Source organism: Myotis yumanensis, unplaced genomic scaffold (assembly GCF_028538775.1).
Source record: "Myotis yumanensis isolate MYYU_CA2020_CCGP unplaced genomic scaffold, mMyoYum1.0.hap1 SCAF_9, whole genome shotgun sequence".
In the NCBI taxonomy this organism is placed as follows: Eukaryota; Metazoa; Chordata; class Mammalia; order Chiroptera; family Vespertilionidae; genus Myotis; species Myotis yumanensis.
In genome coordinates, this window is record NW_027223760.1 from 72,121,127 (window position 1) to 72,139,493 (window position 18,367).

Genomic DNA, 18,367 nt, shown 5'->3' on the forward strand with positions numbered 1-18,367 from the left:
AAGGCAGGAGCTTCCAGGTCTTATTCTCCTTGCAGCCTCAATATTTTGCACAGCACCTGCTACACAGGAAATGCTTTTAAAAGCCTAATATGCTAAGTATCTGGTCGTCCGCTCGGCCATTCAACCAATCAAAGCGTAATATACTAATGATATGCTAAGACTATGACGGGCACTGACCACCAGGGGGCAGACAGTCGACCAGTCACTGTGATGTTCACTGACTACCAGGGAGCAGACTCTCCGACTGGTAGGTTAGCTTGCTGCTGGGGTCCGGCCGATCAGGACTGAGCGAGACGGGCCAGATACACCCTGGAGCCCTCCTGCAGTCCCTCCCCAGCTGGCCAACCTCCTGGGTCTCTTCCTGGCCCCGTTCGTGCCCTGGTGAGGTCCCTTGGCCTGGCCTGCGTCTTCTCGCAATCCGGGCTGAGGGACCTGCCCTCCCCCCTGCCACCAACTGCATGAATTTCGTGCACCAGGTCTCTAATGTTTAATAAACAAGTCAATGAGAATAGAATATTATGATTTAAATTTTTTCTATTTCTCTTTTTAGATAACATCTACATTTATGTCCTAACAAGCCCAGAAAATGAGTTTCCTCTTGTCTTTGATCAGCCCTCCTATGTCTTTGACGTGTCAGAAATAAGCCCAGGTGAGTAATAGATGAGAAACAGGCCACAGTGCTCTTGACAGACTCCAACCAGATGCACACTGACGGAGGGGAAGCTCCCTTCCAGAGGCCCTGCGTGGAGCTGTGCACAGCGATTCACTGCTGAATCGAGTTTATTGCACCTCTTATTCTTTTTAAATCGTCCTCACTGCTGAGGAGCCCTTCAGGTGAACTCTATATTTTGAAAACTGTTGATTAAACTGCATTTCTCTGAACCCCCTGATTGCTTGCCTGAGTGCTTGATTCCCCTAATCCTCCTTTGTTGTAGCTGAAGTTTTCCCTCGGTCTCCACTGTGATGTTTATCTAGCTCATTCAGAGAATTGAAATTTAAAAATAGAGAAAAGGTTTCCCATTTCTAGAATCCCTTCATTTACAAACAAAATAAAGACGTCTTCTCTCCCTTATTAGGGTTCACTGGAGGCCTCTTTTTTGCCCTTTACAATGCCTGGATTTCTGCAGGCTCTTCCCCTTTAAAGAGGAGACTCCCCACTCACCCCCGCCCCCCACCCCCCCTCAGTTTGAAAGTGGTCCGGTTAACTCCAGTATTCAGTTTTTGATCTTTTCATCATGGACACTTCCATATTTAAAACAAAAAGCTAAACCAAAGCACTCCTAAAATGATCCCCTCTTCGTTTTCTTCTCTCTTTATGATGGTCTCTATTTCCTGACATTAAGTTTTAAACAAAACACAAAAAGAGGGTCTAAAGCAGCGGTTCTCAACCTGTGGGTCGAGACCCCTTTGGGAGTCCAACGACCCTTTCACAGGGGTCACCTAAGACCATCGGAAAACACATATATAATTACATATTGTTTTTGTGATTAATCACTATGCTTGAATTATGTTCAATTTGTAACAATGAAAATACATCCTGCATATCAGATTTTTACATTACAATTCATAACAGTAGCAAAATTACAGTTATGAAGTAGCAACGAAAATAATTTTATGGTTGGGGTTCACCACAACATGAGGAACTGTATTAAAGGGTCGCGGCATTAGGAAGGTTGGGAACCACTGGTCTAAAGGAAATGGTTTTAATTCTTTATCCCTTACCCAGTGCCTATCAAGTGCAATAGGAATAGGCTCTTTATCAATTCAGAGATCTCCCTTCCGTCATTGATCCCCTACTTTGAGTCAAGTGCTTGGTGCTAGGGTTATGTTGTTGGATGAGAGGTTTCTGCCCTTGAGGAGTAAAACTTACGAAAACGAACTTCCACAAAACAAGCAAGCCAGAACTGCAGCATTCCCACCAACAAAGTTTGTAAGATAAACAAAATGGAACAGTATTTAAAAATCGATACCCTGTAATATAATATCTAATCACTGGGGTGTACACCGGAAACTAATATAATGTTGCATGTCAACTAATTGAAAAATAAAAAATGATTTAAAAAATTTAAAAAATCTATATTCTGTAATCCTCCATTGCCAAACTCTTACAAATTGTTTATTTTTCACCATAGTCTGTTTGGCTCAGTGGATAGAGTATCGGCCTGGGGATCAAAGGGTCCCGGGTTCGATTCCGGTCAAGGATACACATCTGCGTTGCAGGGTCCTCCCTGGCCCAGGCCCTGGTCAGGGCTTATGCAGGAGGCAACCAATCCATGTGCCTCCCTCACATCGATGTCTCTCTTTGTCTTTCCCTCTCTCTTCCACTCTCCCTGAAAAAATCAATGGAAAAATATCTTTGGGTGAGGATTAACAAAAAAACAAAACAAACAAAAAATTGTTTATTTTTCATCTCATGTATTACAGAAAATGTGAAAAATACAAGACTTTTAGAATGTTCTTTCCAGTGTTGTGTATGATAGCATAATGCAGTGGTTCTCAACCTTCTGGCCCTTTAAATACAGTTCCTCATGTTGTGACCCAACCATAAAATTATTTTCGTTGCTACTTCATAACTGTAATGTTGCTACTGTTATGAATCGTAATGTAAATATCTGATATGCAGGAACGACCCTGTGAAAGGGTCGTTCGCCCGCCAAAGGGGTCGAGACCCACAGGTTGAGAACCGCTGGCATAATGACTGGCGATGTTGGGATCTACATAAAGGCGTGAATTGTCTTTTACGCCTCACAGTATGGCTTGGATCACAGGACCAGTGACCTAGTGGGTGTTCATTAGCATAATCTGAATTTAATAGAACTGAAGACGTAAAACATACAGAGTTTGAACAGTAAAGGGACCTCCAAAAGCCTTTCTGCCCTACCAGAGAGAGTGTCTGCTCCCAGGCCCTCCCTGCACCCCCAAAGCAGGACTAATCTCAGGTACTTTGTTCTTCCAGCCAGAGCCCGGATTGGACGGGTGCAGGCCGCTGACAAAGACTTCCCCCAGAGCAGCACTGTGTACTCCATCTCCACTGGGGGGGCCAGCCTCCAGTACCCAGACGTATTTTGGATTAACCCCAAAACAGGAGAACTCCAGCTGGTGACTAAAGTGGACTATGAAACGACCCCCATCTACATTCTCATAATCCAGGCCGCCAACCACGAGGACACAAGCTCCGTCACTGTGAGTGGGCCTGTTTTGGTGTGTTCACGCCAGCCTGAGTGGCTGACGTAGGGTGTCTCTGGCACCCTCCAGATGTGATGATATCGTAATGGGGCACATCCTCCAGCTGTGACAGGAAATGACCAGTGGTGTCCAGGACAGCACAAACGGACTCACAGAGCAGTGTCCGGGAAATAAAGATCGATGCCCATGTGTGTGGGTGACTGGGAGGAGCGCTGAGATTGATGGTCTCTCTGTGGGACAAGTGTCCTCTTGTTGCCCTTTAAACACCCCCATGCTTTCACAGGGGGCTGGCGGTGAGATGCACGCTGCCAGGAGTGGGGTGTGGTTTTGTAGCTATGCATGTCCTCCCTGCCTCCCAGTAGCTTTGCTGTGTTCCAACCCTACCCCCATCACACCAGGTGGGGTAGATCTTAAAATGATGTGGCTTGACTGGGGCTACACTTCTTCTCAACCGTTGATGTTGAGAACCTGGTTAAATGCAGATTCTGAGCCCTCTGGTCTGGGGAGGGCCTGAGAGTCTGCATTCCTAACAGACTTCCAAGCGGTGCCGATGCACCGGGCCCAGGCCCGAGTTTGGAGGAAGAAGGTTTAACAGGTCTGTGCTGTCAGTGGTTAGGATTATCTGGGAATAATACGATGGCCACGAGGACATCTGGCTCTTTCCCATTAGCACAGTGAAAACGCATGAGGCAAAATGAACTCTCAGCTCGCGGCAGGCAGCCCTGTGTGATGGAGAAAATGACTGGAGACAGAGTTCATTTCTCAACTTTGATCCCAATTTTCCAAGGGGGTCTGAGCCATGCTTATCTTCGTGTCCCAATTTCTCAACCTTTCAAATGGAAAGTCACCCAATCACCGAAAGCCTAACTAGTCCTGCTCCTCTCATGACTTGCTTTGAATTAACCGGACGATGGTTTTAATGATGCGTGAGGCTCGGCATTGCCTGCTGGGGGAGAGACGTGCTAAGCTGGAGATAATTGTAGTGTTTGTTAGGCCGGCTTTTTGAAAAAAACATGAATGGACTCCACTCTGGGAGCTGACTGGAGTGAACATTTCAATTTATTCCAGGTCTTGGAAATGGTTGAAATCCCCAAATTTCAAAGGTAGAATAAATTTGACTCAAAATTCATAAGCTTTTCAAAAGGGTGATGATCACATAAGTCCCTTTCGGGGCTGACAGTCTATGATTCCGTGCTGGCAGGCGTCCCAGTCCATATTCCAATCTGCCAGGCATAAAAGACAGCCGTGAAAGAGAATGGCCTGGCCCTGTTCGTGGCAGGTGATCACCACCCGCTTAGCGCGTCCTAATAGCCCAGGTTACAGAGGAGATCCCAGCTCAGCCAGGTTCTCTCGTTTCATCCCAGTGGTTCCCTACCCTGGCTGCATATTAGAATCAGCTGGGAACATAAAAAAAAAAAAAAGGTGACCAGGCCTCACCTTGCAGAGAGTCCAATTTATTTGGTCTGGACTGGGCCTAAGAACGTAGAGCCAGGATTGAGAACCATTGCTCAACATTCCCAAGTTAAAGATGCCACTTCCAATGCACAAAGGCAGTGAGCAAGGAAGTACAGAGGCTCACCGTAAACCCATCCTTGTTACTGGAAAAACAACCCAGCAATACCTGGGGATGAGCCCCACGTGTCTAGGTGCATTTACGTGAGGCTCTATGAATGTATGCATATGTTATGCACATGTGCACACACCCAGAGTATAGAAGTTAATAGCGTAAGACTTGGAGTAGGACAGGCCTGCATTCAAACCCCAGTTCTGGAACTCACCAGCTGAATGGCCTTGGGTCAATTACCTAACCTCTCTAAGCCTCAGTTTCATCATCTGTAAAATGGGAGTGGTCATATCATCTATCTCCGGGAAGGTTAAATGAGCTAGACCACAAAAACGCAGAGCCCTGTGCGTGGCACACAGGAAGCACTCAGTAAGTTTTAGCTGCTAACAATGGCCACCTTCTTGCTGTTCCAGGTTACTGTTAACGTCCTGGAAGAAAATGATGAAAAGCCGATTTGTATCCCAAACTCTTATTTCCTGGCCATCCCAGTGGATCTGAAAGTTGGCACAAACATTCAAAATTTCAGGCTGATGTGTACTGATCGTGATTCCAGCCCCAGATCCTTTCGTTACTCCATTGGCCCAGGTACGGTACCTGACATCGACAGTCCTGGCCTGGCTCCTGGGGTTAGAGGCCTTAGCTGGTGATCATGGAGAATGGGTGGGGGCCTGTGCTCTCACGCTGATCTGGGCACAGTGTGTATGGGTGTGGGGTGGTAAATGAGGAAAGCAAGGATAGGAGCTGTACTGGTCCCACTGCCTCCCAGTCCTCATCTTGCCTTCCCCTTCTCTTCACCTAACTCCTCCCAGATTCCCACACAAGGCTGCCCAGAGGCCCAATGGAGGGTGTATGCCACTGATGGTGACCCCCAAATTCCCAGACTATCATATGATTCATGAATATTATTAGTGTAGTTTAAAATATTTTTTAGTCCAACTGCTCAACCTGCAAGCTTATAGTGGGGGCAGGGAATCCCAGTCCTCTCTCTGGATAATAATAGATTATATGAATTTTAAATGTATCCTTAGGAATTCTCTTCTGCTCCATTCATTTGCTCTCTTTAAAAATATACCGGGGGGGGGGGGGGGGGGTTATGGGGGGCGGGGAAAAGCACCTCTCAATGGAAATGAGACCAAAATAGCTCATCTAATGAAGTGCTGGGGTCAGAGATTTAAACCCAAACAAGCAGAACAATTCCAAGTGAAAGACTAAAAACCGATCTTGGCCGCCTGCTGAGCCCTGGTGAGCATGAACTCCGAACAGTAGGGAGCCTCTTGAGCAGGCTGTGTCACAAAACCCAGGGGCAGAGGCAGCCCGGAGACCGCAGTTGCCAAAGATGGAAATAACACATACTGAGAACCCTCAGGCCTTTATGGAGCACTTCGCTGCTAAGGGAGTAAAAATTGCATCATCTCCTGCTCCATTTACTGGTTTTCAGTCAGTAATGAGTCTGGAGCCACCGGAGGAATGAGCCAGGGCTGCTTGGGCGGGCAGCCTTCCTGCCCTGTTCCCTAAGCTGTGCGCCCTGAGCCCTAACAGACTGCAGCGGGGAGGTGGGAATGGGGTAGATTCAGGAGCGCCTGGGACTGCAATCCCTGCAAAGCCAGGAGACACCTTCCTTCAGAGAAACTCCAGGGACACAGGTCACCACTTCTGTGTGGCCCACCAACTTCCACGAAAGGCATGAAGTGAACTTGACCTATGGCGAGGGATGTGGCCCCCTCTACGCTCTTGTGCACACGTATTGGTCTGAGTGCGAGTTCCACATGGTTACCAAATAAATGCTGCCTGATAAGGACTGGCTAGAGAGGCTGCACCAGGATTAGGAAATCTCTGCCTGATGCTCTGCAAGACAGCGGCCATTCTCCTGGCACAGGTGTGCTGTGGTCCTTATCTGCTCTCATCCCCGTTGCAGCCACACTGGTTGTGAGCAAGAGTTTCTTTATACTAATGAACTTTCTGGTACAGACAAGGCCGATATTGTAACCCTGGTGCATCGGAAGTAGCCTACACAGAGGTATGGACGTTTGTGGAAGAGACTGGGTGTAGTTTTCCTCTAAACATTTGTTTCTCACTCTCTTTTCTTCCTTTGCCCCAAATCCTTGTCTCATGTCTCATTTAGGCAATGCCAACAGACATTTCACCTTTTCTCCCAACGCCGGGTCCAACATCACACACCTGCTCCTTGCAACTCGCTTTGACTATCCTGGTGGGCTTGACAAGATCTGGGACTACAAGCTACTTGTCTATATAACTGATGACAACTTGCTGTCTGGCAGGAAGAAAGCTGAGGCCCTGGTTGAAACAGGGACAGTGACACTGAGTATTAGCGTCATTCCTCCCCCAACCACGATTGTCACCACGACCCCCCCGGTAAGGATTTGGGGACCTGCACTCCTCAGTTAGATCCCTGTGATTAATGTCAATGGAGCCCTTGGACCCAGGAGAAATATGTGGGTTGGCTGAACAGAGTTGAGGTGTTTGGATGTTGCCAGAAATGGCACCCATGGGCTAAATTGGAGTAGTCACTGTGGGTAAATAGAGATCTGGGTGAGGCCTGAGTCTTGTAGAGCCACTAACTTTTCCTCTCCTGCTAAATAAGGCTGTACACTTGTGTAGGAACTTGTGCTAGATCAGGGGCCGGCCGGCTGTGGCACAGGAGACAATTTTCATGGGCATGTGGCTAGTTGCTACCTTCACATGCCCTTCTCTGCTTGCTCTTAAGGTCCATGAAGTCTATGTATGAGAGCAGGTAGCCGCCAGGTGCTCTTCTCCACTTCTTTTGAAGAGTTATCATGCACCAATCTGTACCCTACTCCCCATCTCCACTCCATCAAAATTCATTCATTCAATCTACAAGTATTGATCTAACACCTACGACAGTGATGGCGAACCTTTTGAGCTCGGCGTGTCAGCATGTTGAAAAACCCTAACTTAACTCTGGTGCCATGTCACATAAAGAAATTTTTTGATATTTGCAACCATAGTAAAGCAAAGACTTATATTTTTGATATTTATTTTATATATTTAAATGCCATTTAACAAAGAAAAATCAACCAAAAAAATGAGTTTGCGTGTCAGAGGTTGGCCATCACTGACCTACGATATGCCATTCATTTTGCTGCACAAACCCAACCTGATCTCTGCTCTCATGGAACTTATAATCTGGGTCAGTTGCTCTCAAGTGTGGTCCCTGACCAGCAGCCTCCACATCACCTAGACATGTGCTAGAAATGCACATTCCCAGGCCCATTCCAGAATATTAGTTGTACCTCACCCAACCATGGTCATCACCACAACCTCACGGAAAGCATGTTGGAACCTGGAATCCCCAGACCTAGTAGATCAGAGACTCTGGGGCTGGGGCCCAGCAATCTGTGTTTTTAAACTCTGGGATTCTCATGGGCGCTAAAGTTTGAGAGCCACTGTTGTAAAGGGGGAGACATTACAAGTACATGCAATTTAATAAAGGTATGCGATTTAATAAAATAACTACAGATTGTGACAAATGCTAGGAAGAAAAATAAGCAGGAGCCGAAAGAGAGGGAGGGAGGGAGAATCTGGACTCTGACAACAGGACCCTCTCCCCCTGCGCTGTGGAGGAACCGACTTATATTTGTGCTGACTCTTTTGTCCCCTTTCCTTCTGTTCCCAGTAAAAGCCACGCCCTCGGTCGGCAGCCCCATACGTGTAGTATGCCAAAGGAATGGCAATCAAAACCTTAGAAAATCACCTATGACACATGGTCAAACTTTGCCTCTCAGAGTCTTACCAAGAGTGGGTTCATGTTCATTTGCCAGATGCTTGAGTCAGTATCACCCCAGTGAATGGAGGCATAAGGTAACCTTAAGGGTTTTCCACTGTAGTCGGAGCCAGTAAGCTCCGAGTGAGGAATTGCCACCTTCCTGGGCTTACAGCATGACCCAGTTGTGGCATCCGCACTCCTGAGATCCCCATGGCTTGTGTGTCTGTCTCCCACTCTAAGAAGCAAGCGCTGAGCTGGAGGTTTCACTGTGATATCAGCCCACTCACCTGGCAGCTTGTAGTGAGCGAACACCAACAAACCTACCAAAGTGTCACAAAAAACAACTTTCGCGGCTCATGCCTTCCCAGCGAGAGACAACGGCGCTATTAGTCCCTGAGCTATGCCATTTGGGGGCAGGGAAGAAAGCCAATGGCATTTTTAGCTTTGGGGAAAGGGAAGAAAGACAGAGAATAAAATTAGGCTTAGAGCTGCTTTCCAGTTCCCTAAATTTTCTGTGTTTTGATCTAATGGATTTCTGGAAAGACTATAAATAGGGCGACGGGTTGAAGCAACAAGAACTATGCACACAAAGATGTCCCATTTATAGAACAAGAACAAAGAGTGAAATAAACACTCCACATGGGGGAGTGCTGATGTCAGGAATGCCACCGCCCTCCACTCCCCCTCCCCCTTCTCTGTCCCTCAAGCCCAGGATCACCTACCAGATCCGGAGGGAAAACGTGTATTCTCCATCGGCCTGGTATGTGCCTTTTGTCATCACGCTGGGCTCCATACTGCTTCTGGTTCTCCTGATGGCTCTGATCGTCCAGTTGGCCAAAGCCATCCACAGGCACTGTCCCTGCAAGACTGGGAAGCACAAGAAACCTCTGTAAGTTGCCAGTGGGCTGGGCCCTTCCCACAACTGCCTCTGGGACACTGTTTCCAGTGATTTCAGGCGAAGGAAAGATGGAGAATTAGAATTTCTTTACAGGGTAGAGAGGGTGCCTGGTGTGAAGGGAGGAAAAGGACACATGGGGAGAGAATCCTAGCTGCCCTTAGTCACGGTGTACCCTCTTCCTCACCTGCTGGGTCAGGAGACGCTTCCTTTGGTTTTCCTGGGCACCTGCCCTGTCCTTGATGTGTTCTCAAAGAAATTGGGTTTCAACCCCTGGGTGACTTGCCCTGGATACATGCTTCAGAAAAAAAAGCCCAACTGTGAGGAGTGTTAGATACGCTGTGCTCATCTTTGTAGAATATTTAAAGGATGGAATAGAATTAGAAAAACTGATAAGGAAATTAAGCTGATTTCCTTATCACACCAAAAACTGATAAGGAAAATAATCATTGTTCTTTTACACATGGCCCTGATCTCTCACGCTCTAGGGCTGCAAACACAGACCTGTTTCCTCTCCCTCCTACTCTCCGCTAACACGCCTCTAACTGCAACATCCTGCAGGGTCTCTTTTACTGGCCAAGTGAGGTATGAGAGTGAAGAGAAGAGATCACTAGATTGTTATAAGCTTCCCCCAGATACAGTTTCTTGAGTTTCAGAAGCTCTTACAATTAGAGTGGGCTTTGGCGTTAGATAAGGTCTGGGTTCAAATCTTAGCTCTACCATTTTCTAGGTACATGGCCTTGGGCAAGTGGCAGCTGTGTCCTTTTTTGAAAACTAAACAATTAACTGAGCAAATGCAAAGACAGCACTTAGCACTGCTCCTGATAGAAATGCTTCGATACACTGTTTTTTAAAAGCTTGTTGTATTATTTTCCATGGCTCATTGAGCTCAGGATTCTAAATTCCCAGTTTAGCAATAAGCCCAAGAATCTTATGGTGTTGGAACTTGAGTTTTAGATTTTCTCACTGGCAAAAGGAAGGGGTGATAAGACTCATGTGCCATTTAAAGGTATTTTGAAGACTAACTAGTACTGTCAAATAATCTAAAATCTATGGATGAGAGACTCAGAATAAAACTATAAGGCATTAGCATAAAGATGTGCTTTGCATTTTTGCCATATTTATTGGGGAAGTTGCTATTGGCAACCTTGACTTCAAGGTAAGAAATCCTTTAGCATCTGCTGAAATTAAAAAAGCATTTTTGTTTGGACTCTACTCACAAATTGATTTGGGGGAAAAAAAATAAATTGGCTCCAAAAAGTGATGCTTAAACTTGTAAGGATGGTAGTGGGATTTGAGCAGAAGTTCGTAAAGCAAGTCAGTTATCCAAATTGCTGCAACTCACAACCAATTTATGGTTAAAAGTTCAGTATGCACTTTATACCTGTTTGCTTTAACTTACATTCTAAATATTAGTCATTTTCAACATGGTTGACTTTAAAAAAAAACTCGTTAGTAATTCAGTCTCAGACCTGCTCTCTCTGGAAATTAGTTATACCACGTGGCAGCCAACATTTGTTCAATAGCAAAATAGAATAAAATCAGAGAATCCAAGGTTATCAGGGAAAGGGTCTGAGAGTCCAAGGCCAGCTTTTTATGTTACCAGAAACCAAAGTTTAGCTGCAGCCTTTGAACCATCCCGCTGTGAGCTAAGACTTCTGCTCAGTTAGCTACTGGGGAGAAAAATGGGGCAGGAAGAATTGCCAGTCAGTCTGATTGGGGTTGTTAAGCCTCGTCCAGTTGTCAGAGAAGATATTTCCCCTGAAGTTCTATAAAGCAATGATTTTCAAACTTATCAAACTCTCAGAACCTCCTTAGCCCCAAACCAATAGCGATGGAGCTGCTCTGTTTGGAGCAGGGGTGGGAGCCCAGCCTTCAATTTAGTCCCCATCCCTGGTCCCTCTCAATCCACTCCTGAATCCCAGGGAACACATTTGCCCAAAGGGCAACGTGTTGTGAGTGTACGAGTACAGAATGCTCTTGGGTTAATTCTTATCCATCCCTTTTCTCCCCCATAGGATGAAGAAAGGAGGTATGTACAGTGCCTATTCCCTTTGTTGCTGTTATCATCATCATCATCATCATCATCATCATCATTTTTGCCGGTTCTGTCGTAGTACATGAAAGGGTTCCGACTTGGCATAGAATCAGGATATAATCTGTCTTGGTGGGTTTTTTTGCCTCATCATCCACGGGTGGAATGAAACTGAGGTCAGGCGTACCTGGAGAAAAGTAAGGTCAGGATACACGGTGCCATTGGCCCACTCGAGTCACTCATTTTGGCCCCGCCTGTTCCCTACCCAGACTCACTTCTAATCAGCTCAACCTAAGCACCTAGAGGTCCGTTCCCCACTGGGTGAGACAGGATCGAAGAATTCTCTGTGGGTTAAATACAAACGGTATCTACTCTCTGCTGACCCTTCCTGAGGACAGCTAGTGCTCTGTATTGGACAGATGCCTCTTTTTAAAGCACGAATGACACTTTATTCTGAGATTGTAGTGGATTTTATTATTTCCCAAGTTATTTAGGTCAAGCTAGTTAAAAGGGGGGCTGGTGCAGCCATATGGGCTGGGAGAACGGAATGATTTCAGGGACGTTGGTGAGTTGAGCAAAGTCGATCTGACCAACTCTAAGCTAAGGAGATGTCGCCACCTGGTCCCAAAAGTTGTTGCCTCAAGGAGAACCCAGGCCATGGGGAGAGACAGGACAAAAAAATTGGAAAATGTGTTTTTAAAAATGATTGTTTTAATCACTCCAATTGTAGGTATGTGTGTTTGACATGCACACAGCACATCTAAGCAGGATTAGAAATTTGATTATAATGGTTATTAATCATATCACATGGGATGATTTACATAAATGAGATTTTCACAAATGGGCACATGCAGTTCCCTTTTTAAAAGGGCACAGGGAATGGATACAAGGAATCCCCACATTATGAACAAATATATCAACTCTCTTTTTCTTTCTTACCTATAACTTATTTAAAACTAAATTCCATTTAAAAACTAATTTCCTAGGTCCAATAATAATAATAAGCTGGAAAAAGAGCAAAAAAAGTTTTTTGTTTTGTGTTTTAATTCTATGTATTGTGTGTAATGTGTGTGTGTGTGTGTGCGTGTGTGTGTGTGTTTCTGAGGCGATGGAAAGCCATCAGCAAACATGTCTACAGAGAAAATTTTTTTGCCGTGTCTGCCGTTCTGATTTCAAAGCCTGTTTAAGAGAAATCCCATGTGGAGGTAGAATTTTAAGGTCAATTTAGTGTCCAAAAAGCTTAACTTCTGTCTGTTCTATTCCCTGCAGAAATGAAGAAAACAAAAAGAGAAGTTGTGGTGGTAAGCTCGGCTGGCCCCGGGGCACCTGGCTTGGGTGGAGGGTTGTGGGGGGCTCCCGTCCCCCTCCCAGGCAGGCCCTGCCTCAGCCTCGGGGGTGTTTATCATTCAGGGAGATGCTTGTATTTGGCCACTGGAACAGATTGCTGTGTGACGTGCTCCTGGTAGAATTTGTTCCCTCCACTGAACATGTCTGCTGATATATTTGCAGAAGAACTGGATTTCATAAATAGTGAATAGTGGTGTTTATTATCTACAACAGCTCTCCAGGAGAGTGAGTTGGGGGAGAGGAGCTTAAAGACCAGAATTTAAGCTTTAGCCTTCAATAGGATTTCTTTCCTTTGCCCTTCCATAACCTTGAGGAAAAATGGATAAAGTGCAGTTCTTGGGTCTAGGATTGGCTCTGCCCACTTAGACATATGATCTTGCAGACTCCCTCAGCCTCCTTTTTAAAAAAAATATATTTTTATTGATTTTGTTTTGGAGAGAAAAGAAGGGAGAGGGAGAGAAACATCTATGTGAGAGTGGAACATTGATCGGCTGCCTCCCGGACACCCCCACCGGGGATTGAGCCACAACCCTGGCATGTGCCCTAATCAGAAATCAAACCTTTTGATGCATGGGACAACACCCAACCAATTGAGCCACACTGGCCAGGGCTCCCTCATTTGTGAAATGGGAGTGAGGACGCCTGTCCTGAGAGAACAGGTGGGGAGATATTTTGGAAAATGTTTAAGAGTCACACAAATGCCACGTGTGATAGCCAGAGTGTTACTCCCCCCTATCATAAGCTTTGTTTTTCTTTTACTGGGTGATGACACTTGAAGAAGACACCCCCCCCCAACACACACCTCCCCCAACCTCTAATGATAAGACTTTGTTATGATCCCAGACCCATAACTTTGGGGAATGATGAGCACAGCCAGGAGGACAATTCAGTGCCCTGGAATTTTTGCTTCAGGCTCATCAGCGAAGTATTTATCTGGGTCGGTCTTTATACAAACAAGAAGAAGAGGTGATCTCTTGCTTCCAGGTCTTATTGTCTAAGGCAAGTACCCTTCATCCGGAGACTGCCTCAGACTTATGTAATATTAAATTAATCAATTAAATAAATAAATCTCCATGACCATAAAAAGCAGGCTGCTGAGCTGATCAAATCGATGAAACCCATCCAGTCACCATTTCCTCTCTCTTCAGTGCTGGGGAGCTGTGGACAAGTGAGTAGGTGGTGGCTTCAGTGATAAATACTGGGGTTGGAGGGCCCACTAAACTCTGAACGCAGTCCTCATCAGCATGCCAAAGAATGGCACCTTGGAGGACATCATGTGAGGGAAGAGGGTGTTTCAATGGGGTTGGAGGTCAGGTCCTAGAGCAGTGGTTCTCAACCTTCTGGCCCTTTAAATACAGTTCCTTATGTTGTGACCCAACCATAAAATTATTTTCGTTGCTACTTCATAACTGTAATGTTGCTACTGTTATGAATCGTAATGTAAATATCTGATATGCAGGATGGTCTTAGGCGACCCCTGTGAAAGGGTCGTTCGACTGCCAAAGGGGTCGCGACCCACAGGTTGAGAACCGCTGCCCTAGAGGGTGGCACAGATTACGGATCAGGGGGAGAAAAGGATATGGAGCACAGGGCAGAGGTAAGGCAGGCCAAGCCCTGATGCAACGCTGCACTGACCTAAGGGACACAGCCAGAGCCCAGGCTAGCAGCACATGAGTGCTCATCTGTGCCTGCCTTCCACGTCTGCCCGACAGTGGGCTTAGGCAACACAGATCTTAGCCGGTGTTTGTGGCATTTCTGCTCTTTCTTCTATGCATCTTAGGTACCTTTTACTCAGGATGCTTTCCTCCCCCCGAGTCTGGGTTAAATGTCCTCCTCCCACTCCCACCTGCACCCCCATAGCTTCCTCTATCCCCTCCTCATAGAGCCCTTATCACTCTGTATGGTAGCGCCTGTATGTCAGTCGCTTCCCCTGGATCACAGGCTCTGTGCGGGCAGTAACCACTCCTGCCTGTTCACTGCTGTGTCCCCAGCATCTAGCACGGTGCCCATCGAGTAAATAAGCGCCCAGAAGGCCCTGGGTAAGAACCTGAGGCTGTGAGGATGCGTGGCCTTGCCTGGGAGGAGGATTGTGCTTGAAACTGTGTGAGGTTGTGCTGGAAGCTGTCTCTCTTCTCTCCTTAGGACACAACCCGGCTGAACACGGTCTTTGACGGTGAAGCCACAGACCCAGGTAACGAAGTGGCCGTCCCACCAATTAGAGTGTCTTGCATATTCCAGGCTGGTAGAGCCTGGTCCAATTTCATGCCCTTAACTCCATTTTGATCCGTTTGGTCAGCTCTACAGCGCTGGCCCTTCTAGGCTGCAGTACCGAGTGAGACCAGCTCGGAGCTGAGCTGCTTGCAGACACGTGATCCTGTGTGAGGCCTCAGAGGGTTTCCACCTCCAGGCTCCTACTCAGGGACCTTCCACAGTCTAGCCTCCCTTTCTAAATCACAAACCAAGTCAAGGAACTGGTGAACCCAAGAACCCACAATTTTTCCCCGCTGCTCATTGGGATTGAGCCTCCATCCCTGATCCTTTCTGATGCTTCCAACACCATCCTATTTGGTAGTGAGAGATTCGGAGAAATGGGAAGGATGGCTTCTTTTTTTTCCTAGACCAGGGCCAAGAATTTCTTCTTGGTTGGCAAGATAAACAGAGGTAAAGCTGGCCTCCAGAGCTCTCCTCACCCCCATGAAATCAGCTCCAAATTTAGCTCCTTTACACACATCCTTCCACTTACAAAGGCTCAATTATAGACATGAATACAGGGAAGGAAACCAAATTCAGGAGGCAAGTGTGTTGGCTCCCTGCCACGCTCACATGCAAAGGGCCCGGTCGTCCTAGGAAGGAGGATGGCTCCTCTCCAGGACAGGCTGCTGCCGCTGCCGCTGGAATTAAATCTCCCTCTATTATTAGGTACTTGTTACCATAATGTGCCCACATTAGCATAAGTGCTGGTGGATCCTCAGCGGAGATGGCAGGAGCAGGGGCTCGCCTGAAGCTCCGAGGGAGAGGCCAGGGGAATCAGGGCCTTCGCTCCGCATTTGTGTGTGTGAAGCAGGAAGAAGGAAGAAGTGAGTCAACCGGACACATGTGAGCAGACACGTCAATTAGCGTCTGCTGGCTCCGACACGATAAAAATGGCTCCCCTGCTTCACCTTCACGGGGGCCAGATTGGTGTGTCTGTGTCCACAAACCTCTGCTCCCCTAACATAAATACCAGTCAAAGTCTTCTCCTCCTCCCCTGGGGAATGCCCTTTAATAGCAGGCATTCAGGGGTCTTTTAAAAACAAATCAGAATGAGCCCTAACCGGTTTGGCTCAGTGGAGAGAGCATCAGCCTGTGGACTCAAGGGTCCCAGGTTCGATTCTGGTCAAGGGCATGTACCTTGGTTGCAGGCACATCCCCAGTAGGGGGTGTGTAGGAGGCAGCTGATCGATGTTTCTAACTCTCTATTCCTCTCCCTACCTCTCTGTAAAAAATCAATAAAATATATATATTTAAAAAAAAAACCCAGAATGAGATGGGTAACCCCATTAGAAAGTGAACCTAATTTGTCCGAAGCTCCCATGGAGTCCAGGTTTGTGTGGCCTCCTTCTCATCTTGCAACCGAGACAGCCTGAGAGTCCCTTGAACCTTCCTGTCCCCGGAGGCATAGTATTTGCTACCAGTGTGGTCAGAGCGGCGCAGCAGCCTCGGAAAGGGCAGCTGGTGAGGACTGATTGCTCTGTTCACAAGCCTGCTTTCCGTCCCGGTGAGGCTCAGATTCTCACCTTCTGGCATTTTTTCTTTGCTCCGGGGCTGGGGCTGGACAGGGTGGAGATGGGGAGGAGAGAGTCGTTTGTTTACATGGTCATTGTATTTCCACCCCCAGTGACTGGTGCAAAATATGAATTCAACTCAAAAACGGGAGCCAGAAAGTGGAAAGGTTCCTTAATGCAAATGTCAAATTGGAAAGAGTCCAGCCGCCAGGGAGCTGCTGCAAGCAGCGCTGTCTCAGCGGGAGAGACGGGGCCGCCAAGGAGCACCGACGAGGAAGGAGATGGGCCGAGTGGCCAAGCACAGGCTGCGGATGCAGGCCCAGGTTCCAGAAACCACGATGGCAAGCCGGGCACCCCGAAGAACAGAGACCCCACCCTCAAGAGCAGAGCTTCCCCCAAACTTCCCCCAGGGAAGTAAGTAGAGTGTGGTTGCTGGTCCCACAGAAGAGCAAGAGAGGGACCTTGTCCCTCTGAGGGACGCTGCCTCCCCCTAAATTCTCCGGGAGCCTGAGGTGCCACGGGAGGAAAAATATGGCCTGAAGGGACTCGGAGACCCAGGGTTCCAAAGGGGATGTTTAAAACAGCACAAAAGGGTTTGATGGCCTAGTGGCCTTTTTCTGAGACGGCCCAGGAGAAGGTGGTCCCAGGTCCCTGTGCCTCTAACCAGCTGGACTGCTAACTTTTGGACATGGACTTATTATGTTTCTTCTTCCCATTGATTGCTAGGCAGCTCCATTCAGTCCGCCCCTAGGAAGAGCACAGAAATTTCTGATAATAAAGCTAAGGACTACCCACACTTCTGACTTCATCTTATTTTTCTGCCTTCCTTTTAGCATTACCCAGAATTCTTCATTTATAAATGCAGTTCAACACCATCCACCTTTGTAAGTCACCTTAAATCAGCGGTTCTCAACTTGTGGGTCGAGACCCCTTTGGGGAGTCGAACGACCTTTTCACAGGGGTCGCCTAAGACCATCGGAAAACACATATATAATTATATATTGTTTTTGTGATTAATCACTATGCTTTAATTATGTTCAATTTGTAACAATGAAAATACATCCTGCATATCAGATATTTACATGACGATTCATAACAGTAGCAAAATTACAGTTAGGAAGTAGCAACGAAAATAATTTTATGATTGGGGGTCACCACAACATGAGGAACTGTATTAAAGGGTCACGGCATTAGGAAGGTTGAGAACCACTGCCTTAAATCTTTTTCAAAAGAAGCCATGCAGTGAAGAAGAAATGGGTGAATAAGTAGTGGGTTATTCTTCTGGGAAGAAGAAAACAGTAAACACCTACTTTTATTTTTTATTGAGGTACAACTTATATTAAATAAAGTGCCCAGACCTGAGGTATTCAGCTCGATAACAGAGTCCTCCTGGAGTCAGGAGGGTCTTTATCATCATAGATTGGTTTTGCTTATTTGAGTTTCATATGAATGGAATTACACAGATGTGCCCTTTCCTGCCTGGCTTCATATGGTGAGTATAGCATGTCTGTGAGATTCATCCGTGTCGTACTGCAGGTCAGCAGTCCAGTTCTCCTCACTGTTGTGAAGGCTGCTGTAAGTTTTTCACTGTTGTAAACTCGTCCTGTGAACTTGCTCATGTGAGCACGAACATGTTTCTTGGGAGTATGTTCCTAGGCGTGGACATGCTCGAGCCATTGCTGGAATCTGCTGAGAATTCCAAAGTTGGTGGCCCCACTCTATACTTCCACCAGCAATGACTGAGAGTTCTGGCTGCCCGCCTTCCTTGTCAACACTTGGTGTTGTCAGTCCTTTTAATTTTAGCCATCCAGATTAAAATTTTTCGTGAAAT

At 46.7% G+C, this 18,367-nt stretch overlaps 1 protein-coding gene across 1 annotated transcript in view; it reads left to right on the forward strand.

Annotated features, from left to right (window-relative positions):
• CDHR3 (cadherin related family member 3) overlaps nucleotides 1-17,428 on the forward strand; it is a 57,760-nt gene extending 40,332 nt beyond the window's left edge. Inside the window, exons 11-19 of the mRNA XM_070424638.1 lie at nucleotides 551-649; nucleotides 2,957-3,183; nucleotides 5,164-5,335; nucleotides 6,873-7,123; nucleotides 9,203-9,384; nucleotides 11,409-11,422; nucleotides 12,695-12,726; nucleotides 14,915-14,963; nucleotides 16,650-17,428. Coding sequence (XP_070280739.1) covers nucleotides 551-649; nucleotides 2,957-3,183; nucleotides 5,164-5,335; nucleotides 6,873-7,123; nucleotides 9,203-9,384; nucleotides 11,409-11,422; nucleotides 12,695-12,726; nucleotides 14,915-14,963; nucleotides 16,650-16,954 — 1,331 coding nt within the window. The 3' untranslated portion in view covers nucleotides 16,955-17,428. The remainder of the gene's footprint in view (nucleotides 1-550; nucleotides 650-2,956; nucleotides 3,184-5,163; nucleotides 5,336-6,872; nucleotides 7,124-9,202; nucleotides 9,385-11,408; nucleotides 11,423-12,694; nucleotides 12,727-14,914; nucleotides 14,964-16,649) is intronic.
• The last annotated feature ends 939 nt before the right edge of the window (nucleotides 17,429-18,367 follow it).